The sequence below is a fragment of the Engraulis encrasicolus genome, unplaced genomic scaffold (genome assembly GCF_034702125.1).
Source record: "Engraulis encrasicolus isolate BLACKSEA-1 unplaced genomic scaffold, IST_EnEncr_1.0 scaffold_184_np1212, whole genome shotgun sequence".
In the NCBI taxonomy this organism is placed as follows: Eukaryota; Metazoa; Chordata; class Actinopteri; order Clupeiformes; family Engraulidae; genus Engraulis; species Engraulis encrasicolus.
The window spans coordinates 62,778-88,539 of NW_026945395.1; the positions used below are offsets into that span (position 1 = coordinate 62,778).

At 41.4% G+C, this 25,762-nt stretch overlaps 2 protein-coding genes across 2 annotated transcripts; one reads left to right on the forward strand and one right to left on the reverse strand.

Moving 5' to 3' along the window:
- Positions 1-6,889: 6,889 nt before the first annotated feature.
- LOC134442621 (uncharacterized) lies at positions 6,890-9,016 on the forward strand. The gene is made up of 4 exons (XM_063192672.1): positions 6,890-7,533; positions 8,313-8,465; positions 8,554-8,650; positions 8,759-9,016. Exons 1-4 carry the CDS (start codon positions 7,007-7,009, stop codon positions 9,014-9,016), a joined length of 1,035 nt encoding a protein of 344 aa, XP_063048742.1. The 5' UTR covers positions 6,890-7,006.
- A 14,547-nt stretch (positions 9,017-23,563) lies between these two features.
- Positions 23,564-24,562, reverse strand: LOC134442622 (uncharacterized). Its single transcript, XM_063192673.1, has one exon. The coding sequence runs from the start codon at positions 24,560-24,562 to the stop codon at positions 23,564-23,566; it is 999 nt and encodes a 332-aa protein (XP_063048743.1).
- Between the last annotated feature and the right edge of the window lie 1,200 nt (positions 24,563-25,762).

The following is a 25,762-nucleotide window of genomic DNA, read 5'->3' on the forward strand; positions in this document are numbered from 1 at the left end:
GTTAACATTGAGTCCTATGAGACCAGTTAGCCGCGAGCTGGTCTCATGGGACTCAATGTTAACTGCTAGCATGGAGGTAAAATTTGAACTGCCATAACCAGAGAACGGTTGAAAGTACAGGAGAATGTTAAAACCCTATTACTTAACTCAAGGGGAGGTGTAAAATAAGCTGATTTCCAAAAATGGGACAATATCACTTTAAGTTGCCACAAAAAAAAAAGTTTTGTCCATTTTGTAGTTCATTCAAAGTATTCAAACTTAGGTGATGTCTGGGGTGGAGTGGTGGTGGGACCATGAAAGAGGGGATGGGATGGGAAGTGGGTGATGGTAGGGGTGCAAGGATGCATACTGTATGAAGAGGTTGGGGGGAAATGCAGTGTGTGTGTGTGTGTGTGTGCTATACATTATGAATTATTCTAACCTTGTTTCTTTATTATGCATTCATAGGCTGTCTTCAGTGTCTCAAAGAAAAGCCGTAGCTCATCATTTACTGGCAAACTTGTGAGGATGTCTGCCACAGTAATTTTATTGCTATAACATTGTAGGCCTGGAAGCTATATTTAGAGTGTAATTTTTGACTTTCTTTAAATGAAGGCATCATGTGCATGCAGGTTGGCAAGTATTGTTGGCCCTCCATGTTTGTAGTGTTTGACCTGCAGTCTCAGGCATCAGTGCACTGATGATGGCTTAAGAGCCGAAACACGTCTGCTTGTAGACATGGTAATTTATAAATAAATAATGAGACGTAGCTTGTGAGTGCAGATTGTTCTTCTTTAAAGTGACACTGTCCCATTGTTGGAAATATGCTCATATTACACATCTCCTTGAGTTAAATAATTGAGTTTTACCTTTCTCCTGTACTTTCAACCGTTCTCTGGGTATGGCAGTGCAAATTTTACCTCCATGCTAGCAGTTAACGTTGACTCCTATGAGACCAGTTAGCCGCCAGCTGGTCTCATGGGACTCAATGTTAACTGCTAGCATGGAGGTAAAATTTTCACTGCCATACCCAGAGAACGGTTGAAAGTACAGGAGAAAGGTAAAACTAAATTATTTAATTCAAGGGGAGGTGTAATAAGAGCTTATTCCCAAAAATGGGAAAGTATCACTTTAAGTTGATACCTTTAATTGCGCACCCTAAGTCATTCATCTTTTCCCAGAAGTTGCGCGCGTCCTCTGACAAACTCGATATGCAGGCTGGAACACTTTGAGGTGGAAGGTAGCTGACTCCTGATTGCATATTGAGAAGTTCCTACTGCTCAGGAATGCACACAGTCATCCATCCGCATCCAACATTAGCGTCATACAGTCCTACTGCCACGTTATTGCATGTGTTACGGGGTGAGAGGGATATTAAACATCCTAATAACTGTTTCTGGTAGAGGTGCTTAACTCGAATCTTTGAGGCGTCCGGATTGATTGGATCATTCCAAGGAGGGTATCCGGATTAGACGGATCACACGGATCACTTATTTAAAATAAATAAAAATAAATAATAATAATGCATTTTTAAAAACGTTTCTGCCGTTAAGTAGCTATGCGCCCCGCCTTTGTTGTTCCATTTATCAATTCACGTTCATAAATCAAAGAGTAAGACAGTTTGATCAACAACAGTTCCTAAACTCGTGCTGCGATCCGACCCACCTGGGTCTCCTCACTAAACATGCAACCACAACTCGAACAGCCTTTGGCAGCAGTGAAACGGCATGTTCCTGATTTTGCAATAAATAATGTGTGTGTTTGTATTTAAGAAGACTAAAAGTCAAATATTTGGGAGCAGAAGTCTAGTTGAGCAGGGACAGTCAGGAGGCGAGCAGCAGATGACCACTCGCTTCCGCTGCCGAGTTGCCTTGCGACTCGCACACTCGTGGCAAAAACGAAACTTAATTGTTGATCCGATCCGTATGGGATTCGCTGCTACCTACAACTCAGTCAAGATTCGTCTCACGGAGTTGCCGAGGGCGCCGCTGCTGAGTGACTCGGACGAGGGGAGTGACAGCAGTGGCTTTAAAGACTGTACGCTGTAACGTAGTGAGTGATAGTAGAGTCACGTCTGTAGACAATAATTTCCCTAAGAGTAGCCTACAGACTGAGATGTTAAAGCGTTGGCAGAGCACTGTTAACACTTAAAAATGTAGACCTCAACAGAGTCAGAAGCACACACATAGGGAGCGGGGATCCGCGACTCAATTGGCCACAACAAGGCTGGACGGATCAAACAGGCTCGATGAATGACGAGGCGGGAGTTGGTTCAGTTTTACTCAGTGAGTGTTCGTGACTGAACAGCATACTAGGGAGATTAGAAAATGGCTGTTGTAGTTAACCAAAGAGAGTTCCGGTTTCACAATTTCTCGCGCTGTAACTGCCATTTTGTTTCAGATTCAGATTCAGATTACTTTATTAGTCCCATGAAGGACAATTCAGTTTGCGGTCCCAGTCTCCATCAGTCAATGAATAGATAGTATAAATAAAAAGAGTAGAAAATGAAATACAAAACCCAAAGGAAACAAAAAACCATAAATAATAAATAGGAAACAAAAACATACACATTTTAACACATACATTCAAACACCCTGTCCTGTCAGTGATGAGCAGCCCTCAGTAAATTAAATGGTCAGTAATGAACTCTACCCCTACAACCTTGTTTAATAATCTAATGGTTGTAGGGATGAAAGATCCAGAGTAACGCTTTGTTTTTGTCCTGACAGAATAATAGCGCCTCCCAGAGGGCATTAATGAAAATTCACCACTTAAAACATGGTCAGGTTGACTAGTGATACTTTTAGCCTTTTGGACTGCCTGTTTGTTAAACAGAGCACTCAGACTATTTAGCTGTGTTCCAATAATCTTTGATGACGTGTTAACAATACTGCTGAGACTGTTCTTGTCTTTGACTGAAAGGCTATTGAACCAGCATAAAAAAGAGAAAGTTAAGAGACTCTCAATAAAAGACTGATAAAAGTTACGTAAAATGGTTTTAGAGACACTGAAGGAGTTAAGCTTCCTCAGCAAATTAATTCTCTGTTGTCCCTTTTTGACAATTGTCTCAGTGTTTATATGGAACTTGAGCTCACTGTCAAATATTGTACTTATAGGAGTCAACGATTTCCACGTCTCCCCCATGTATGACACTTGCTATTGGTTCTGCCTTTGCCTTCCTAAAATCAATTATGAGCTCTTTTGTCTTGGCTACATTTAAATCTAAAAAATTATCATCGCACCACTTCACAAATGAGGTCAATGCTAGCCCATAACTGGAGTGTGGGCCTTGAAATAAAGATAGCAGTGCAGTGTCATCTGAAAACTTGACTAAGTGACTTCCTTGTTGGGAAGTCCTGCAGCTGTCGGTGTACAAAATAAAAAGTAAAGGAGAGAGAACACAGCCTTGCGGCGAGCCCCTATTTGAGGAAATGGGTTGTGATAGTTGACCATTTACAAATACTCGCTGTATTCTATCTGTTAAAATTTTTTAAAGTAGCAGCAATAGTTGATTAGATAGCTGGAAATCATTTGCTAATCTCTCAATCAGGATATGTGGCTGCATTTTGTTAAAAGCAGAAGAAAAATCTGCGAATAAAAGCCTAACATGGGACCCAGGCTTCTCCAAGTGTTTATATGCTGTATCTAAAATAAAGAGTTTCGCATCGTCCACACTTCTACCAGTTTGATAAGCAAACTGTAATGGATCCAGTTTACCAGTGACCAAGGACATAATTTCAGCTTTAAGATTTTTTTCAAAAGTTTTCATCACCAAGGACGTAAGAGCTACTGGTCTAAAATCTTTCAACTCCTTGGGTTTACTTAATTTAGCTAGTGGGATTATGGTGGAGCTCTTCCATATATGGGGAATATGGCCCTCTTTTGCACACATATTGAAGAGGCAGGTGAAAACTCCACTTAGTTGGTCTGCACAGAAGCGTAATGTGCGCCCACTAACAGCATCGGGACCAGCAGCCTTCCTAATATTGACCTTCTTAAACAAGGATGTTACTTGTTCCTGAGGAATCATTATGTCATTGTTAGGAACCAAAGTGTTTTTCAGCATAGAAATGTTGTCAGAGAAGTCAGATGATTCAAAACGTGAGTAAAATAAATTAAATGCATCAGGAAGGTCACATGACTCAACCCCTTGAACAGAAATAGGCACTCTCCTTTCAGCTTGTTGATTTAAAGATGCCATTGATTTAATTCCCCGCCAGGCAGCTCTAAGATCCCCCCCACTGTATTGCTCTTCTACTTTCCTTTTGTATTTAATTTTAGCTTTCCTGATCTCATTTTTTACTTCTTTGGACACTGCTTTGATCTCCCAAATGTCCCCAGTATAGAACGTCCTCTTTTTCTTGTTGATGACAGATTTCAGTTCTTTCGTCACCCATGGCTTATTGTTCGGATAGCTGACCGTTGTCTTAGTGGGGATAACCATATCCTCACAGAATGTGACATAAGATGATACAATGTCTGTAAGTTCATCCATGTTATCACACCCCTCCTGAAAGCACTCCCAATCCGTGCATTCAAAACACGCTTGAACTTTCAAGATTGCCGGGCAAAAGAGGTGTTACGGTTCCCCGTTTTCACTGTTGATGTTGTTGCTCACATACTTCATATGGTGTACTTATTCCTGATGACCTCACCCTGATAATCCAAAGCAAAACGGACACCCATAGGAAATTAAATCCATCAAATTGGATTGCCTTTTAATCATGAAAACCACAGCTATGCGATCACAGTAACAAAAATGTCATTGGAATACCGCATTTTGAACAAGTAGCCTACTTTTTACATTTATAATTATTGATGCAGAGAGACAGATAGGGTCAGTAGGGCCTACTAAAATTACACACAAGTTGAAGCCTTTCTCATGGTTGTGTGTCTGTGTGGAGGGCAGATGCTAATTTACAACATTTGCCCCATGGTGAAAGACATTCATAATGAAAAGCAGAAAGAAACTAGAAATGCATTCTCACAGAAAATGCTGGAAGCGGGCTTGCCTTTTGGGGCAGAGATGAAACAAAGTACTATTGAGAAAACAAAGCTAAAAGAAATGTTGGAAAAAATCCATCCACCCAGTCAGAAGTTATGGGCCAAACAATTCAGCCATCTTGGATTCAGCCATCTTGAAAGTGTTGTAGCTCTGCGTTTTGGGGATATACTAAATGACATACATGGTATTTTAAGTTGGCTAAAGAACACTGCATATGATATAATTTTGAAAATCAACATGGCTTCGAGCGGGATTCGAACTCACAACCTCCATATCTGTAATCCAGCCCCTTTGCCATTGATATTAAATGACATACAATGCATGATATTTGAAGTTGGCTAAGGAACACTGCATATGATATCATTTTGAAAATCAACATGGCTTTGACTGGGGTTCGAACCCCCAACCTCAATATCTGTAATTCAGCACATTTGCCATCCATGGTAAATGACATACATGGCATTTTAAGTTGGCCAAGGAACACTGCATATGATATAATTTTGAAAATCAATATGGTTTCGACTGGGGTTCGAACCCCCAAACTCCATATCTGTAATTCAGCACATTTGCCATTCATACTAAATGACATACATGGCATATTAAGTCGGCCAAGGAACGCTGCATATGATATAATTTTGAAAATCAACATGGCTTCGACTGGGGTTCGAACCCCCAACCTCCATATCTGTAATTCAGCACATTTGCCATCGATACTAAATGACATACATGGTATTTTAACTTGGCTAAGGAACACTGCATATGATATAATTTTGAAAATCAGCATCGCTTCAAGTGGGATTCGAACTCTCAACTTCCATATCTCTAATCCAGCACATTTGCCATTGATAATAAATGACATACATGGCATTTTAAGTTGGCCAAGGAACACTGCATATGATATAATTTTGAAAATCAACATGGCTTTGACTGGGGTTCGAACCCCCAACCTCAATATCTGTAATTCAGCACATTTGCCATTCATACTAAATGACATACATGTCATTTTAAGTTGGCCAAGGAACACTGCATATGATATAATTTTGAAAATCAACATGGCTTTGACTGGGGTTCGAACCCCCAACCTCAATATCTGTTATTCAGCACATTTGCCATTCATACTAAATGACATACATGGCATTTTAAGTCGGCCAAGGAACGCTGCATATGATATAATTTAGAAAATCAACATGGCTTTGACTGGGGTTCGAACCCCCAACCTCAATATCTGTAATTTAGCACATTTGCCATCCATACTAAATGACATACATGGCATTTTAAGTTGGCCAAGGAACACTGCATATGATATAATTTTGAAAATAAACATGGCTTTGACTGGGGTTCAAACCCCCAACCTCAATATCTGTAATTCAGCACATTTGCCATCCATTCTAAATGACCTACATGACATTTTAACTTGGCCAAGTAACACTGCATATGATATAATTTAGAAAATCAACATGGCTTTGGGTGGGGTTCGAACCCTCCACCTCCATATCTCTAATGCATCAGCATGCATTGCCACGAAGCCAAGCAGCTAGCTATCATGCACAGTCCAGGAAGACTACATTACAATGCATTGCAGAGCTGAACAATAGACTTCTAGAATGGTTGCTCGCACCTGCTCGTTAAGAATAGAATCTTGAGACAGTAGGCGTGTTTATATGGACACGTTACGTATAAAGAGATTAAATGTAATCGGTTTATTAGAATTCGACCGAACTGTATACATGAGCCCCAAATAAAGAGATTACATTTCTTCTGAGTTTACATGTTACATCAATATAATCCGATAGGATTTGTTGCAACAAATGTTGCAGTAGGTCGGAGCAGTTTGCTTTACAGGTACAAAAATAGGTGCTGTTTTTTTTCTTTAAAAAAAAATCACGAGTATGAGTAGGACTCGCACGCACAATCCATTTGGTCACGCGAAGCTGTCAGGTTGTTTTTAGCCGTTTTTCACCAACTGACTAGCAGAACTATAGCCTATTGGTCTCGTATGTTGCCCTCGTTTGTTTAGTAAAAATGGATATGATTTCGGTTACTTTTTGTTTATTAATTAATGTTATACAAATTATACATTTTCGGAGGTTTGTGGCGCTGTGGTACATGTTACGCAGGGAAGAGGCAATAGGCCTGCCATTACCTGCAATCCCTGTTCCCCAACCAAGGACCAGGTCGTTGTGGATGAGGGTGAGGAGCCAACATTGGTGGTATACCATTGTTTTACACGAATACACTGACAGCGAGTGGGTGGAAAACTTCAGGATGACCAGGAGGTCCTTCCATAAGCTGTGCGAAATAATGGCTCCTTATATGGCACCAGCAGCGACCACCGTCAGGGCACCTATTCCACTGTTGATGCGAGTAGCAGTGGTGCTATACAAATTAGGTAGCTGTGGCGAGTATCGCCTTATCGCCAACCAATTCGGCATTCACAAGTCAACAGTAAAGAAATTCGTGTATCAGTTCTGTGTCGGTATGGTCGAGGGTCCAATAAAAGAGCTCATCCGAAGACCAACAGACGAAGAGGCATCAGAGATCGCCAGAAGGTAATCTACACCCGTTCCTTTCAGACCCATACACACATCCACACACACCAACCTAGCTGCTAGTCCACAAACAAGTCAAGTAGCCATGCCAAGCCATCCAGGATCACTAAAACATGCCAAATTGCAGAACACCAACCTAGCTAGCCCAACAACAAGTCAAGTATGCCAATAAGCCACCCAGGATCAAACATGACAAATAACAGAACACCTCAATCATATTCATTGCTATGGTGTTAAAAACCACACTGCAAAGAAAGTAGTGACATGTCATATGATACTGAGAACAGTCGCATACAGCGGAATAACGTATAGACTTAGTAGGCTACATACACTTTGTTGATGTTCACTGCAGAGTTGTGCTGTCGATGCATTCGGGAGAAAGTTTTCTCCTTTAGCCTTTAGGATTATTTACTGGAAATGAAATACGGAAGCTTTCTTTACTGCCGCAACAGTTGGGATCGCAGTTGACACCACAGGAAATACCAGAAGTAGACTACGGCAAGTCAAGTCGATCAAAATTGGACGATTGATAAATGACAATTGTGTGTGCTGTTGCGCCCTCTTGTGGCATTTCAAATCAAATCGTTGACCTCTGAGCTGTGGACATTATTTCATGGCCTACATCTGACTGGACATACACACACACACTACATGTCTACTGCACACTTGTTTTGCATAGGTCATTCATTTCATTACATGACATTATTATAATATACTGTACCTAATGAATTTGCATAATGCTGTACATTTTGTTGTTGATTTCTAATCTCCCCCTTCAGATTTGAGGCTGCATACCACATACCTCAGATCATGGGACTAATTGACGGCACACACATCCCCATCCTTCCTCCCTCAGATGGGTATAGGGATTTCGTCAACAGAAAAGGTTGGCCCTCATATGTCCTGCAAGCCGTCGTTGATGACCGATGTCGGTAAGAAAATATGTGGTAATCGGTTTTATTTTTTATGTGTGTCTGTGCCATTACATTCAACAATTTAAATTGACATACATGTTCTCAGATTCTGGAGCATCAGCTGCAAAATGCCCGGAAGTGCACATGACTCAAATGTGCTCAGCCAATCGGATCTCTTCAAAAGAATGCATCTGCTACCTCAAGTAAGACTATGCATAAAAATAGATAACACTGTACATGTAAACAACTAAGGCACTGACCTGGGTTTGTCTGTGCTGAATTATAATTTGATTTATATTCCCCTGTTACAGTGTGTGAAGACAATTGAGGGCCAAGAAGTCCCTCTGCTAATCATTGGAGACCCTGCCTATCCTTTGCTGAGGTGGTTGGTGAAGGCCTACAAACACTCCCCAGCATTGACACCAGAGCAGTTGTCCTTCAACCTACATCTAAGTCCTGCTCGGGTGGGTGTGGAGAACACTTTTGGGATGCTGAAGGCCAGGTGGAGGGTGCTGCTGAAGCAGAGCGAGTTCCATTTCACCTTCACCCCGAAAGTGATAGCAACCTGATGCACTCCATAACTTTTGCGTTATAGAAGAAGATGCACCCCACACCAATTGGATTGAGGACACATTTGACCCCCGCTATCCTCAGCCCACCACTCAGGAAAATACCAGGGAAAGCGGTAACGATGGTGGAAGTCGAGAAGCAGTAACTGCTTACATGGCCAGGTGTTATCCACTGCGCACTCAGCAGCATTAATAAACAAAGCACTTCATTTCTCACATGAACCATCAATTGTTTTTTTTCCCTCTATTACTCATTGCAGCATTCTTCTTCAGTCTTCTAGCTCAGGGATGTCAAACCCAGGCCTAGGGGCCAAACCTGGCCTACTGAGTAATTTTATTCGGCCTGCGAGGTCATTTCCAATGTGTATTACAGTGGGCCTACATATACTATAGCTTTAGCGTAACAAGAGTTGAACATGAAATTTGGTGTATCACAGGAATATGAGTGGGCACAGGCCAATGAAACGGCTCACACTCATACACAACACAAAATGTGCTGGCACATTTGAACTACGATGGCCGGAAATATTTTGTTTGAAAACTATGAGTATTGCGTGATTTTGGCCCTTATTCACTTTGAGTTTGACACCCCTGGTCGAGCTGTTATAGTGTGTACATTATGCACAACTACATTGGAACCTGGCTAGTAGTAAAACAAGGACACATTTAAGGGTCACATTTAAATGTGTATTTTAATTCAATACTTCTATATTTAATGAACTTCAATTACTGTTATCGTGTGTGTATGACATGAATGTCTGTTGTATTTTATGAATTCCAGCTATCCATGTCATAAAGTGAGTAATCACCATGAATTGGGTTTCTCTGGGAAGTTTGTGCTGAACTGTGTGCCTGGTGGTGTTGATAGGGCATTGGAGGTGCCGGGTATGCCATTGGCTGAGGTGGGATGATGCTTCTTAATCCTTCAAAGATTTGCGCCACCAAACGTTCATTGGATCGGTTGCTTTCCTCCATAAACCTCTGCAGCATTCTTTCCTCCCTTTCTTGTCTTCGTTCCTGTTGCTGCTCAGCCCAGCTCTGATACTCTGTGCCCCAGGTGCGCATGGCTTTTTCATACGTTGACGAAGCTGGGCTTGGTCCTAGAAAGACAGTAAAAGAGAAAAATACATTGAAGTCAATGGCAGAAACAGTACATGGGAGTTATGGAAGCCCAGATAAGATATCCTTGATGCTTTGCTGTCAGCTGTTCTTGTTTGTTGACCTGGTGACTCACCCTTCACTCTTCAATATACCCCAGGGCTTTTTCTGAACAGGGAAATAGGGGCGCTCCACCCTCATACCTCTGCGGGTGCGCCCTCATACCCTACTTCTTTTATTTTTAATATATAAATTACTTTTTTTGAGCGCTCCAAGTAAATTTCTCAGTCACGGGGGCCCGCAACCTGCCATGATGCTCCCTCATGGCAAAAATTCCTAGAAAAAGCCCTGTACCCTGTAGATTTCCATGCCACGTTTTGGTGTTAACTCACCAGTTTAATTCTAATTTACCAGAAATGAAACCCCATTGAAAATGAATCACCAGGTGATAATAACCATAACTCCCATGTACAAAATATGTAAAAACAAACAGTTGGATGATTGGAATAGTTAAAAAAAAAAAAAAAAACTGGGCCATGAATCTATAATACATGACAGTTTAACATTATTGATGGAATTATGAAAATAAATAAACTTTTTCACACTATTCTAATAAAGTGGCCTGGAGCTGTAGATAAGGTAGATGTACCCACTCTTTCTGCTGGCTTTGGCATTGGTAGTAGTAGTAGTAGTAGGATGGATTTTGTCTGATGCACTGCACTGCACCGCCTGTTCCACCTCTTTGTCAGCTGGCACTGACAGTTGGCTGGTGTCCAGGTCGCTGGCGTCCTCTTCAGATTCCTCCAAACCTAGACCAGTCATAAAAAAAATGGGATAACAATAATTGGCCTTGTCTGTTTTGTTGCATGTATGTTATAGACCCATTCTTAGGTGCTGTTTCCATGTAGCATGATACTTTTTTCTCCTGCTTTTTAAACCTGGATATTAAATATCTGCTACGTGGAAACGGAAAGCCAAAACGCAAAACCAATGCTATTAATGTTATGCTTGCTGTGATGCAACACAACGCATCTTCTGTACAAAACGTAATACACGTTAAAATGGCATCTGCCAAAGAAACTTATAAACTGAAAGAATTGTACTGTACTGTTCATGGGACAGAAGTTGGCGAGGATTATGCTAGCATCAGCAGTTGCTTCATCTCAGTAAACAAAGTGGATTAGTTTGACGTAATTGTGAGCTTTTTCTGTGGTCGACACGACTATTTCAGGTAGGACAGTTGGATGTAATGTGTTTGATTTTATTAATTGTATGGGCAAATTGAAAATGTGGTAGGTTGTGGTGACACAGGAACTTAGGTAAAGACAGGGTGTTGTAGCCTCAGGCTACACATGTAGCCTACATTAATAGACCCATCTCTACGAGATACTGCTACACAAATAGAAACATATCTTTGGCTACTTACTGGTAACATTGATCTCCTCCTCCTCAAACCCGACATCAACACCATGGCTGACGTCTGAAAGGGGTCTGCCTCCAAGAATATCTTCCATTTCTTTTTGGTAGGCGAAATTAGCCGGGCTTGATCCACTTTTGCTATTTTGCCTTTTGGCGTTGGAGTATGAGGCTTTCAGCGCTTTCCATCTTGACTTGATTTGATCAACCGACCGGTCGAAACCGGCCTCTTTCAATGCTGTATAAACGTCGCTAAAAATCTCGACATTCCTCACCTTCCTCCCATCTAGCTTAGCCATTATATTTTGTTCTTGAAGGGTTTTCAACAAAAACGACCAATTTTTGTTTTTTTTAACAGCTGCTGCCATTTTAATTACACTGTGACTGATCAATGCTGTTATCTGCCGTTAAATGACACAATTCGTTGTTTATTAACCTTATCTCGCGCGCCCTCACACTTGCGCAGTAACACAAAAAAGGTTCTAATAATCGGTTTATCCAGGTGCGCCTGTATACATGGGGAGTTTCCTCCTCCAATCGGATTATATGAACGGCGTAAACCACCTGTTAGAATCGGCTTAAATATTTAACCCGCTTATATTTAAAGAGATTATTTGACAGTTTACATGACGCATATATAATCTCTTTACACGTGTAAGCGGCTTAAATGTGCGTTTAATCGGATTACATGTGTCCATATATACACACCTAGTGACAGTTGAAATGGAACCCTTCATTGGCTGCACCTGTTGTGATTGACTGAAAGACAGTTAGTATTGAGCTCTAAACAGGGGAGAAAATGAGAATGATTTTTTTGTCTTTACAACATCGTTGTAAAAAAACTAAAAGGAGTTGGCACGTGTCCTTTTCACAGATCGGAGTCATGCTTGTGATCTCTCTAACAGTCTTTGAATGAAGTTTATAGGTTAAATTTTTCAGGCACAAATTGACCTCCGTGTGGGACATGCGCTGATCTCTTTAAAAATGCACTTTTCGAAAGACTGGGATTCTCCATAGACCCAGGCCTGTTTTTTTTACAAACCTGCCATTTAAAAAGTATTGGGAGTTGGGAGATGAAACTTTCACAATTTGGAGACATCCCATAGAGCTCGCTAACAACGCGTCAACTAAACTTCTAGGTGAAAGTGTTGATGTTTTATGACCGAAAAAGCCTCCTACACTCTAATCTCTAGAGTGGCGGAACTTTGGTTGATGAAGGTTCCACCATGGTTTTCAGTGGGGACCCAGGCTTTCACAAAATCGCCAAAAACGGGAAAACGACAAGAGACACGGAGAAGCCTATAACTATACGCGATCTCCAATCGGAGCCGGTCGTTTTAGTGTTTGAACGGTGTCTCTATCTGTTAGGTTTAAGCTACCAACATTTATCTCTAATAACCTGTACAGAAGAGACACAGAGACTTTGAGTTAAATTTAAAACAACTTGCAAGGAGAATGAATAGGAGACTGCTTTCAGATCACAATGTCCAACTCACTCTGAAAACAGCCTCCTTGCTCCTTACATTTTATTGAAGGAAAGCCCTAGTTACATTTGGGGTTTCAATTGGTCTGAGGGGAGGGGTAATTAGCTAAACCAGTTGAAACCAGTTTACACAGTAGCATATTTCTTAGCAGAATACCAGTTTACACAGTAGCATATTTCTTAGCAGAATATCTTGTTATTTAGCTGAAACAGACTGAATGTGACCTTGTCCTTTTCTCCTCGCCTGATCAGGAACGTTTGCTACAATTGAAGAACATTCCTGCTCTCTCTCTCTCTCTCTCTGGCCCGCAGGCACGGAGCAAAAGCAATGACACATTCAGAATATACGCACACACATATATGCCCTGACTTAAAGCCTGGGGACAAGAGTTAGACAAAGTGAATACCTTATGTACATTACTCCAACATTTCCCTCCTGTTATTCAATTTGCACTATGTCATTTCTCCTCCATTGACCTCTTCATTACTAGATTTTCAGCCATGAATTCATTTACTAGCACAAATAGGTACACTCAGAGGGCCCCGTCGTAATCCCTGGGGTCAGGGTATAGATCAGGAACATGGAGCGATTCGTCATCGTCAGATTGGTGTGGAGGCTCATGGTCTCCACCAACAACATCATCATAATCAACATTAGTGTCATCGACATCACTATCCTGCATAGGTAGAAGAGCATATAGGTTTGACATTCTTGCTTCCATTGGTGCAATGGCAGTGGTAATCAATCTGGTGCACAACGCTCTAATACAAGGAATACAACAACATCCACATAATGTGAGGATCGCCGCAAATATTGCAATAGACATGATTATGGACGCTGCCAACTGTTTGTATTGGCCAAACATGTCAGAGAAACCATCCCACATTGAAGTGTCGACCCCGGAGTGGTCTTTCATTTTTTGGTTGAGGGATCTTAGCCCCTCTATTGCTCTGGTAAGACTTCCGTCAGCTGCCGTATTGTTTGGTATGAAGGAACAACATTGATCACCAAAAATAGAGCACACCCCCCCCCTATCGGCCAAAAGCATATCAACCGCAATACGAGATTGGAAAGCCATGAGGGAGGTTGCTTTTAGTTGTTCATGGATGGCCCTGAATCCAAATTCAGTTTTGTTGCCTAGCGCCTGCACATTATAATGGATGTAGTTGATTCTGTCCACATTTTTGTTTATAGTACACCACCAACATAAAGCTGATTCAAACCCTGCTTTAATTTGATCCACTATTTTATACTCATCTGGTACTCCTCTCGGTACTCCAATGACATCAATGTAAGTTGGATCATTGTCATTCCACCACATTGTAGCTCTCTTATGTTTGTTATGCCAGGTGTGAGGGAGTACACTGTTCACAGAAGTCAGCAAATCATCAGCAGAGACAGGAAGAATTGTTACAGGAAAGATCAATGACACAGATGCACAAAGTCCTGCGGTATTGTAAGGCAGTCTATCTAGAAGTCTGTTATCACCACACCACCACCAGATGTCACTGCGGGACTTGGGCCTAAAGTAGGTGTCTACTTCTACTTTGTTAATGCAGGAGAAGTTTCCAGGAGCTATTTTGCTTGAAAATATGGGTTTTTGTTTTTCATCAGACGTTATTGGGTATACCTTATCCCAGAAAGAGCAATTGGCTACTGGTACAGTTTTGTTCATTACTTCAACCAGGCATGTGAGGTCCATGGCTGACGGTATGACTTGTAGCAGGGGCCTTGCCCCCATGCAAACTACACAGTCCTTTTTTACTGCTTGGGCAGCTTGTTCCACCATCAGCAGCCAATTGTTATCTACTTTAGATATTCCCGTAGTTATTTTAAACCAATCATCCGTATCAGGTTGCACATATACTTTGGGTGTAATGGGAGAGATTGACTTTGGGCCCGGCGTGATATCTGGTAAGGTGGTTTTTAAATTCACATTTCCAGTTGTGATGTTAGGACACAACATGAGGGTTACACAAGGGTCACGAGCATGTGGTCTCCACACACATAGAAATAGGCCATGGCATGGGGGATCTTTATAAGAACCAAAACTCTTGGGTTTCCCAAACGGTGTCTTTGTTGTGTTTACGTTTAGCATTAGGTTGTCATTTGACTTCGTCAGGGTTAATTGATTTAGCCAATTTGAAGTGTCTGGTGAGAATCCATATGATCCCTTAGCCCATGATCCAGTAGTTGCTACCACACCTCCCCAGTTGTGTGCCTCCTCCCACTTGTGTCCCGTCATCATTACTCCCCCAGCATCTATATACCAGTCATATCCATCCCAACTATGCAGCCCATAGCCTCCCACCAACAGCTTTCGGTCAAAAGTAAGCACTGCTTGAGTTCTACTATTTTGATAACAGAAATATAATTCCTGTGTTGTCTCCTTATCACCGTCCGTTGTACTGCATGGGTTCTTAAAGTGTTTGCCTAATATGTTATTAGTCCATCGTTTTTGCACATTAATTTCTTTTTCCCGTAATAGTATTACTATTGTCACAACCACCCCTACTATTCCACTCACAGTCAGTATCTTGCGTGTAAGTGTAAACATCCTGTCTGTAGGTTTGCAACCCCTCCTAATTTCCCCCACAGAGACCGGTTTGAGACGACTGCAACATATGATTACAACCCCCTTTGTAACGGACTACTCTGTGGGTGAGGTGAGAAGTTACGCCCCTATGACAGTCTGTTTATGTAGCCTATTTGTTTATCAGTTTACGTGTTTAAACGTGGTTTATTACTTTTTTACAGTGAGTCAAATGTATCCATGTGTTTCTTTCTTTGATTTTAATTGCAGTTCCAGTGGTCAGTAATACCTGGTACGGTCCCTCCCACTTTGGTGAATACCAGTGCTTCTTCTTTATGCTTTTTATCAGGACCCAATCTCCTGGCTCGACCAAATGGCCCTCCTGTTGGGACATAGAGGGAGCACTGTTATCAGTATTTGTTTGCTCAGTCAATTGTTTCTGTCGTTGTAACATTTTTCTCATGTAGTCTGCTAATGTACTTTCATCATCTGTTTCCCACACATTTTTAAACAGTGGTAGTCTATAGGGTCTTCCAAACAGGGTTTCGTACGGGGTCAGACCACCGGAACTTGTAATATTAATATATAATTTCACCAACTCTAAGCATTTGGTCCATGGTCTATTGGTTTCTTCCATGCATTTCCTAAGTCTATTCTTAACTGTTCCATTCATTCTTTCAACGAGACCTGCACTTTGGGGATGATACGCACAGTGGTATCTTAGGTCTATATGAAATGCAACCCCTATTTTACGTATTATTTCATTTACGAAATGCCGCCCATTGTCACTATAGATTTTTTGAGGGATTCCATAACGAACGACGATATTTTGGCATAAAGCTTTAGCTACCGTCAGTGCATCCGGGTGTTTTGTAGGAAAGAGCTCTATCCATTTAGAAAATGAGTCAATAATCACTAAGCAAAATTTCTTTCCTTCACTCATGTTGAGTTCGATAAAATCCATGTGGATATGTTGAAACGGATATTCAGGTTTAGGGAATTGCCCCCTCTTAGGTTTTAGGTTACCTTGAGCATTGTGCCTTGCACACACTATACATGCTCTACAAAAATGTTTTGAATAGGAATTAAAACCATAAGTAGTATATGCTTGGTTTATTAACCCCACCATCCCTGCTGTTGAGACATGAGTCTTCCCGTGGCTCAATATCGCCGCCCACTTATAGAGGTTCTTTGGAAGGATGGGTTTGTTTTCGGGTCAGATGTATATTCCGTTTTTTAGTTGGGCTCCCTTTTTTATCCATAATTCACGTTCTTGCTTAGGTGATTGTTGTTGCATTTCGTGTAGCGTCTTGTCGTCCAGAGTGTTATCCGTAAAACTCATAATTTTGACTTGTCCTAATGCCGCTTCTTTTGCTACTTTGTCTGCAAAAGCGTTTCCTTTTGAGACTGGATCAGTTCCGGACGTATGGGCTGTACATTTACATATGGCTAATTGTTTTGGCAGTTGAACTGCTTGTAAAAGTTCCGTTAAAAGTTTTGCATGTGTTACTGGTTTTCCCGTTGACGTTATCATCCCCCTATTTTTCCAGTGTTGCGCAAACGTGTGGGTTGTTGCGTAAGCATATTGGCTATCAGTATATATCGTTGCTTGTTCATCCTTCATAAGTTTACATGCCTCCGTTAAGGCTATTAATTCAGCAGCTTGTGCTGAGAAGTGTTGAGGTAGGGCCTCTGCTTTCAAAACTTTATTATGAGTTACCACGGCATAGCCTGTTCTCGTTTTACCCATTTCATCTTTTTTAGATGAACCATCCACAAACAAAGTATGCCCTTCTTCTAAGGGCGTGTCTCTTAGGTCTGCTCTGCTTTTTGCTGTCTGTTCTGCTAATGACTCACAATCATGAGCCTCCCCGTCCTCTGCTGTGGGCACTAGGGTGGCTGGGTTGAGTACCGTGCATCGTTCTATTCTCAGATGCGGTTGTGACAACAAAATGGACATACAAGACAAATGTCTTGCAGGGGACAGGAAGCTCATTTTTGTTTGCAGCAGCAGGGCAGACACAGCATGTGGGACTTTTAAAACAAGTGGATGAAATAAAACTATGTCTGCACTAGAAGTCACCGCCAGAGATGCAGCTATTACGGCTCGTACGCAGTGTGGTAAGGCACATGCTACGGCATCCATTTTAGTCGAATAGTATGCTACTGGCCTGAGTTTGCTGCCATGTAATTGTGTTAAGACTGAGGTCATAAATTTCCCTCTACAGTCTACCATCTGCACAAATTCCTTTCTATAGTCTGGGAGTGCTAATGTGCAGCTGCTAACCAGTGCCTGTTTTACTTTAGTCAGGTACACTATGTTTAGATATATGCGTTCGTTCAATTTTTGTTGGGATTTGTAAAACTTTATATTTTTGGAATCCTTAGACCCTAAAGAGTCAGAAAAGCAATGTTTGACAATTTTCAAATGTCATTAATGCATCAATTTTGGGTCTTGAAAAAGTGGACACTATCATACTAAAAACGCCTAGGCTAATTTGCTAATATCTTGATAAATTGAACATAAAAGTAGGTGTGAGGTAAATATTTTTACAGGAAAGTTGTTATTCAACTTTAGATAGTTCAAAGGGCCCTTAACACAGATTTACCACAAATAATTTAGTTCAGGGCCCAATTTTCATGGGTTTTTCATTCAAAAATTAGTGTTTTTTTCTCAAGCGAGAAAATACTGGTAGATTGGCTTTAAAATAAAACTTGCATGCCTCACCACACACATTTTCCTCTTCATCACTTACGTTGCAGTACAGGGTTTTTTATATTAAAGTTTTCTTTAATGAATGTTATGTTTCAATATGCAAACGAGGTGTAACTTAAACATGCGCTAATTTACATGCACACCCAAATTTGACATGTAGACAAAGGCCCTATTGAATTAAGCAGAGACTACAGTGTGTTTGGTGTTCAACAAAGGATAATGTTGTTACTTTTTTACTGTGCTGTCCAATCCACTGGGGTACACAGACATTTTGGGGATCAGGTGCTCGAGATGGGGGCGGAGGGCATATGGAACTGACTAGGATATTGAGGTTATCAGTTTTACCGTAGATGATCACGTCAACATGGACCACAGTACATTATTAAAAAAAATTCCACAGAAGAACTCAAAAAGGGCCTTTTTTTGTCCAGTAGGGCTTTAGCACCACCACGTTCCTATCTGTGCACACCTATGATACATTCACTGTTTGGTTTGGAAATCTAACAGTATAATTCAAGTTCCAAATCAACAGACTGATCTGCTCCGCACTGACAGTAGTGGGGGCTAGGCAGCACCCCACCCTCCAAGCAACATACTGTATGAGTAGTCTGTACTCAGGAGGCCAGTAACGGGGAGTAACTGATTACATGTTTCCAAATTCCATTATTCAAAATACAATATTTTAAGAAGAGCTGTATTTCCTTACAGTTACTACTTCCGTGAGTGGTAATGAAATTACATGTACTACGTGAAAGTAAGTGGTAGTTTCTAAATTCATGTTTTTATTTTTTATTTTGATAATGTCCATGCATTACCAGAAACCACAGTGACATAATGTGTTGGTGTGGCAGTGGCTTTGTGTCTGACAGAAGGAAATTAACATGATGGACTGGACTGCTTGAGTCTTCATGCACAATTATCTACATTTATCTGGCTGTCCCTGCTGGTGACCATTATAATATCCTCCTTGGCTGAGTTTCCCAAACACACTTAAGTGTAGGTAGTACTTAGGTGGCAGGGTTGAAATGGGATGAAACATCAGGCCAGGCATTTTTAGCCAAGACCGTCCAACAGGCATTGAGAGAGACAATGAAGCCTGTGACAACATTTTCACTCCTCTATTACGAGCTATTTTGACCACAAAAGACAAAATCAATATTTAAACTCAGAGAGGTCAGCTGTAGCGGCATGAGGACTGATACAACTGCACTGACAGGAGGACCAGGCCAAAATCATCACCAGTCCACCGGGCAAATGCCCTGCAGGCCTTGGCTAGTCCAGCCATGTTAGGTAGTGGTACCAAAGATTCTCTATTCTATTCTGCATTTAAACCGTCTCTGGTGGTACTAAGTATGAGGCACCCCTTAGACAATATCAGGGGTAGACATCAATTCAAGTTCATACAATACCTTTCCTTGCACATACAGTATACCTGTACAACATGATGAACATAATACACATGTAAGGAAAAGTAGTGTAGGCCTATATAGGCCTATAAGCTTTTAGTGATGATGTCAGACCTATTCTGATATACTGACAAGGGGCCACCTCATAATTAAGTGATAGCCTCTTACTGCAGATGGGCCTGTCAGCAGGACTATTCACTCTTTGTTGAAAACAATCAACCACATCATAACAACATTGTTATGAAAATACAGGGAGTCTTATATAGACTTGTATAGTAAACAATTAAGACTTGGTCGTTATCATTTTGGTGACAATAAGGTTATAACAGAGGGACTGTGTTAAGGGATAAGATTAAGAATGACTTAATACTAATTTATTTGAGGAAATTTAGCCCTGGACAATGTGCAGCACAATCTTGGACAATCTGCGGCACTAAAGTCTCTCACAACACTGGGCAGCCTTTCTACCCAAAGGGAACTTGGCACCACAGTCCTACTTACAGTACTAGAGCATTGAGCACCACACTGCATTATATGACACTTTTGTACTTGGGAGGGATTACCACCATTACACATTATTACTCTTTTTAATTACTTGCTTTTTTTGGACAGCTAAGTGAACGTTTCTATGTATGTATGCAGATGTGTGACTAATATGCTGCATTTCTGCAGTATCTTTTGTACATGCCTATGTTGATGTCTTATGAATAATATCTTGGATTTCTGTGGTGTGTATTATAAAGGATGTACAGTATATTCTGGACACATGGATTTCAACTAGAATTAATAGGTTCCCTGTACACATATTTATTACTTATGTGCTAACATTCCGCGCGCATGCACACACACACACACACACACATTGTACACACACACACACACACACACACACAACACACACACACACACACATTGTACACACACACACACACACACACACACACACACACACACACACACACACACACACACACACACACTGCTATAAAATGATTCTCAAGTAGTGACAGTGACAATGAGAACGAGGATGATTTGTAAACTCTTTTCTGATGCTGTGTAGGCCTAAAAGAATAGTAAGGGAAGGAGAAAGAAAACAATGGGGTGAATTCACAATTAAATGCTTTTCTCCCACTCTGAGCAAATAATCTCCTCTGCTATAGAACCTATCTGCACCTAATTTTGTAGGCCTATTCTTAGCAATAGTGTGAATGTTTGTATTGAGGGATTTGAAATGTCATTCATGATTTTTATGACATCATAGGCCTAAAAATAGCCCGAAAAGCCATTTCATAAGGTCATGGCAGTATTTTCTGATTTATTGGATAAAAAAGGAGATAGAGAGAGAATTGTGGCTATGTTTTTGTATTTAACATAGGACTACTAACAAAATAATAATAATAATTTTAAACCTGGCTTTTTCAGGCGGCCAGATGAGTTGCTTCAAATTATATGCAAATTAATGCATATTTAATTATATACAGCCTAATAAGTACATTTAAACTTAACATTATACTAAACTTGTAATACATTTTGTTCTCCTATTCATATGATTAATTGACTGGTAAAGTTTCATAGTGATATCTGTAAGTTTAAAAATTTACCCTATTTACCTGCCCTGTCTCGCCTTAAAACAAAATAAAACATAATAAAAACTCAAGTATGGGTCACTGATCATCCAAAACTATATGGAAATATTTTCTCTCATCCCACATGACAAATTGATTGCTAAAAATTAATTTACATGTATTCCTGAAGATGCAAGATAGGATAAATTGGTATTAGAAGGCGGCCATTTTGAAAGCCCTATATGGTCACCATAGCAACCCAAAAAAATTGTCAAACATCGCTCTTCTGATTCCTCACAGTCTAAGGTTTCCAAAAATATATAGGTTTCATAATCCCCCAAAAAATTGAACGAAATTACACAAGATACCTGACTACTTTGCAAAATGCATCTTCTGCTTCTGGCGTCCACTTCAGAGTGTCAGACATTTTTATTTCCTCTTTGTACATCAGCGCTTGTAAGGGCGCAGTTAGTTCCGCATAGTGCGGCACCCAGCTTCTGCAATAATTCGTTAAGCCCAAGAAAGACATCATTTGTTTTTTGGTAATAGGCTTAGGAGCTTGCAACACAGTTGTCTTTCTGTCTTCCAAAATAGTTCTTCCCCCAGCACTAAGTTGATGTCCCAAATATTTCACTTTGTCTTGACACAGTTGCAATTTGTTTTTGCTTACTTTGTGGCCTTCTTTGGCTAAATGTTGCAATAAGGCTATTGTGTCTGTTACACATTTTTCTTTCGTTTGAGATGCCACTAAAATGTCATCAACGTACACGAGCAATTGGCTTTCATTTGGAGGTTCGAAAGTGGCTAGACTCGAATTGATAACTTGAGAGTAAATGGTTGGACTTTCACAGTACCCCTGTGGTAACCTGGTGTAAGTATACCTTTTGCCTTTAAACGTAAATGCAAACCAGTATTGACTGTCTTTATGCACGGGTACTGAGAAAAATGCATTACTAATATCCACCACCGAAAAACATTTTGCATCTGGGTTTAATGAATTTAACAGTGTGTGTGGGTCTGGCACACACGGAGACCGTTGAATAACTGCACGATTTACTTCAACCAAGTCTTGCACCATCCGCCATCCCACTGAGGGAGGAGCCTTTTTTACTGGAAATATGGGTGTGTTTACCGGGGAGTCAGCACATTCAATCAAGACCCCTGCTTTCAATAAGTCTTCAATTACTGGCTCTATTCCAGCCATGGCATCAGGTTTCAGGGGGTATTGTCTTATCCTAGGTCGATGTTCGGTTTTGGGCCTAATTATTACGGGTGCTGCCCCTTTAACTAAACCAACATCAGAGGGTCCCTTAGACCAGAGTTCGGTGGGGACTGCTTTTAGCAAATCTTCCTCCTCCTCTGTGAGAAAGATGTTTCATCCTTCCTCCTCTAACATGTGTATTCCTGATTGCACAGCCACTGTCCAAAACAGGGCTTTTTTGGTCAATTTTGTGGAGGAGCTATACCATGTGTTTAAACCAGTCGCCACCCAATCTCTGACCTCTTCCCCTCTATCCACCAATTTTCCCGCTTCATTCCAGTCCAGATTTTTTTCTTTGCATAATGGAATATGCGGTGTGCCGTACAATTTGTACAACCCTTTTACAGAGTCTGGCAGTATCACGGCCGCTGCTGAAGTAGTGTGGACATCTGAATACACATAAGACACTGTTATCTTTGCTGGGGTGACCTTGTCAAGTGCCTCTGTGTATTCAGAGTCTAGTTTTTGCGTATGCCACATTGTAATATTCAAATCATCTGGGGATTTATGATCTTGCACGTGTTTCACGGCCCCTTTTCCTTCGTCCACTAGGTGGGCCCCCGTGGAGGTTGGGTGTTTGTTTGGAATGTCCAGCGCATAATAGTAGCTGGGTTGCCCTATCCCTTGTACCACATAGGTGTCTTTTGGCTTTTGTCTGATTATTTTGAGCCCATCAGGTGTTGGTATTAAGCACAAGCCCAAACTAACCAGTGCGTCCCTTCCCAGTAAATTGACCGGACACTCAGGTAGCAACAGGATGGATATTTGACATGATTTGCCTTCTGGGTCTCTTATCCATACGGGCTCCGTCTCTCTGACCTCACGGAGAGAGCCTTGGGCAGACCGTATGATAGAGCTCTTGGAGCTTAATGATGAGTACGGCACTAATTCCCTAATAGTAGTGCGACACGCTCCTGAATCACAGAGAAATTTCACTGGAGTGCCCTGGACAAACAACGTTACTTCGGGTCTGATTTTTTCTTCATAGAACAGCCCTTCTAAATTTAGAATTTCTCCATCATCGAGTTTTGTTTCAAAATCCTCCTCAGGCTGTTCATCCCGGCCTAGTCATGCGTTATTCTGGGGGGCACCTCCAGTGCAATCTCTAGCCTGGTGGCCCTCCTTTCCACAACTCCAACAACCCTTGGAGTTAGGGAAAGGATATGGAAATGGCCCCATACTCCTACCCCTACCCCTGCTGCGTCCCCCTCTTCCCCGACCTCTACCCCTGCCTTTTTGATAGAATGCAGCGGATTCGTCGTGGTCTTGATAAAAGACTTGTTCTTTCTTTTCTTTTTTTTGTTTTATCACCTTCTCGGCGTGTAGGGCATGGTTTATGTACTCAGTCAATGTTCCCCCACTCATACTTATGTAATGGCGATTCACCCACCCTTGTATTTCTGGCAGAGAGCCAGAGTGCAATGCGTTTTTCAGTTGTTGTTTGTATGGTTTGGTTTCATCATCGTCATAGTCTAACCCGCTGTGTGCTTTGAACACTTTTTCCATTCTGACTCTATATTCATCGAATGTTTCCCCAGTCTTTTGTTTGCATCTCCCAATTTCGGTATAATTCGCTTTTCGTTTATATTTTTCTTTTATTCTCTTAATGAGTTCATCTACTGGGGTTTTTAAATCTGCTGAGTCAGCAGCTAGCACAGTGGTTCCATCTGCTGCAGTTGGTGAGTAGGCCCCTTTAACGAGGTACCAATCAGGACCTAGGAGACACATCCAAACTTGTTGGACTTCGACTCCATTGAGGTGGTATGCCAATCTCAAATTTTCCATTTGTTTAGCGCATTCTTCAACATCCTCTTTAGGGTGGGGGACGCCGTCTACAGCTTTTTTAATGTCTTCCTGCGTCCATGTTCTAAATACTGTGACAGTCGGTTGCTGTCCAGCGGTCCCCGCCCTTGGGTTTGGTAATTCTATCAGAGGGAGGACATCACCTCCCTCTGGACCATCGCTCCATCTTGGTGGGGGTGACAACACTCCTCCAACCTTACGAGACCAATCGCCCGTATCCCCCTGTGAGCGGGTAAATGGCTTCCCTCCATCAAATAGTTTCATTCCGTCCATCAGGAGGGAAGATTTGGGTTGGGGAGTACTATAGTAGCTTGGGGGACTTGCCAGGGGATGAGGCAGACGAGGAAAGTAATCATTTTCCTCCTCTGGCTCTGTCTGTGGCGCGGTTGGTGACGCAGAGGCTCTTGGAGGGGTTTGTGGAAATTGTGCCAATTGTTGTCTTAACACTTGGTAGGGACCCGCACCACTGTATTCATTGTCTTCGTTTTTGTGGAACATCACAGTTTTTTCCATACTTTCTTTTGCTTTCCCTTCACTTTCTTTTTCCTGCCTTTCCTTTTCCTCTCTGTCCTGCCTTGCTCTTCTTTCACCTTCCTCTCGCCTACCAGCTATTCTCATCCACACTTGTATTTGCTCACAACCTTCTTTTTTCATTCTTGTTTCTTTACCTTTGCACCTAGTTTTTATTTTCTCTCGCAATTCTTTCAAATTTGTTGTGGACAACTTTCCGTTGAATCCATATCGTTTTATCCAATAACACAACGGCACTATTGCCGTAGGATCCTCTTTTTGCACCACTTTCCAGTCTTTACATGGTAGTTCTTCCAAGAACTTCTCGCTATCTTTGCTTTGCCCCGCTCCCATTTTGAACTAAAATTTGGCCCAGTGGTTCTTTAATACCTGCAGTATTCTAACACTGGGTTTTTGCAACAAGGTAGCGATCAACGACCGTTGTGGTAAGGTTCTCTTCGACCTTCTCAGGTGGAACCTTCTTGCATACGAGCATCCACAAGGGCTCACTACTTTACTCTTGTTGAATTGGAATGAAACACAATTACCTAATGGTAAGTGTATTTCCTTGCACACACACGTTCACACTTTTCTCAACGCGGAGAACACAGATTTTAACTAGTTTCTTTTAAACTAGGGGAGACTCTTCTCCCTTTACTTTACGTAGTCCAGTCTTTAACTTGTTCAACGACACAGAGGAGCCTGGCCTCCTATTTTACCTGATAGAGTCTAGAATTGTCAGGGTTTTACTCTCTATTTACCGTCTTTCACATTCAATCCTTTTGAATAAAAGACCTACTCACAATTCTCTGTTCTCTTGGGGTATTCCGTCAACCCTCAGATCCCAGCCCGCGAGGGAGGGACCAGTCCCGGAAAAGGGTCTTAGTGCTGTGGCCACAGTCTTCCTGGATCTCACTCGCACGCTGGAATCGTCAGGTATCTTGGAATCCGGTT

What these genes read in the sequence shown, in the direction of transcription:
- LOC134442621 (XM_063192672.1), top strand. Translation starts at nt 7,007, where the DNA reads ATGGATATGATTTCGGTTACTTTTTGTTTATTAATTAATGTTATACAA. An exon ending in GCATCAGAGATCGCCAGAAG is followed by an intron (nt 7,534 to 8,312) that starts GTAATCTACACC and finishes CTCCCCCTTCAG; the next exon opens with ATTTGAGGCTGCATACCACA. An exon ending in GTCGTTGATGACCGATGTCG is followed by an intron (nt 8,466 to 8,553) that starts GTAAGAAAATAT and finishes ACATGTTCTCAG; the next exon opens with ATTCTGGAGCATCAGCTGCA.
- LOC134442622 (XM_063192673.1), bottom strand. Translation starts at nt 24,562, where the DNA reads ATGAAACTATTTGATGGAGGGAAGCCATTTACCCGCTCACAGGGGGAT.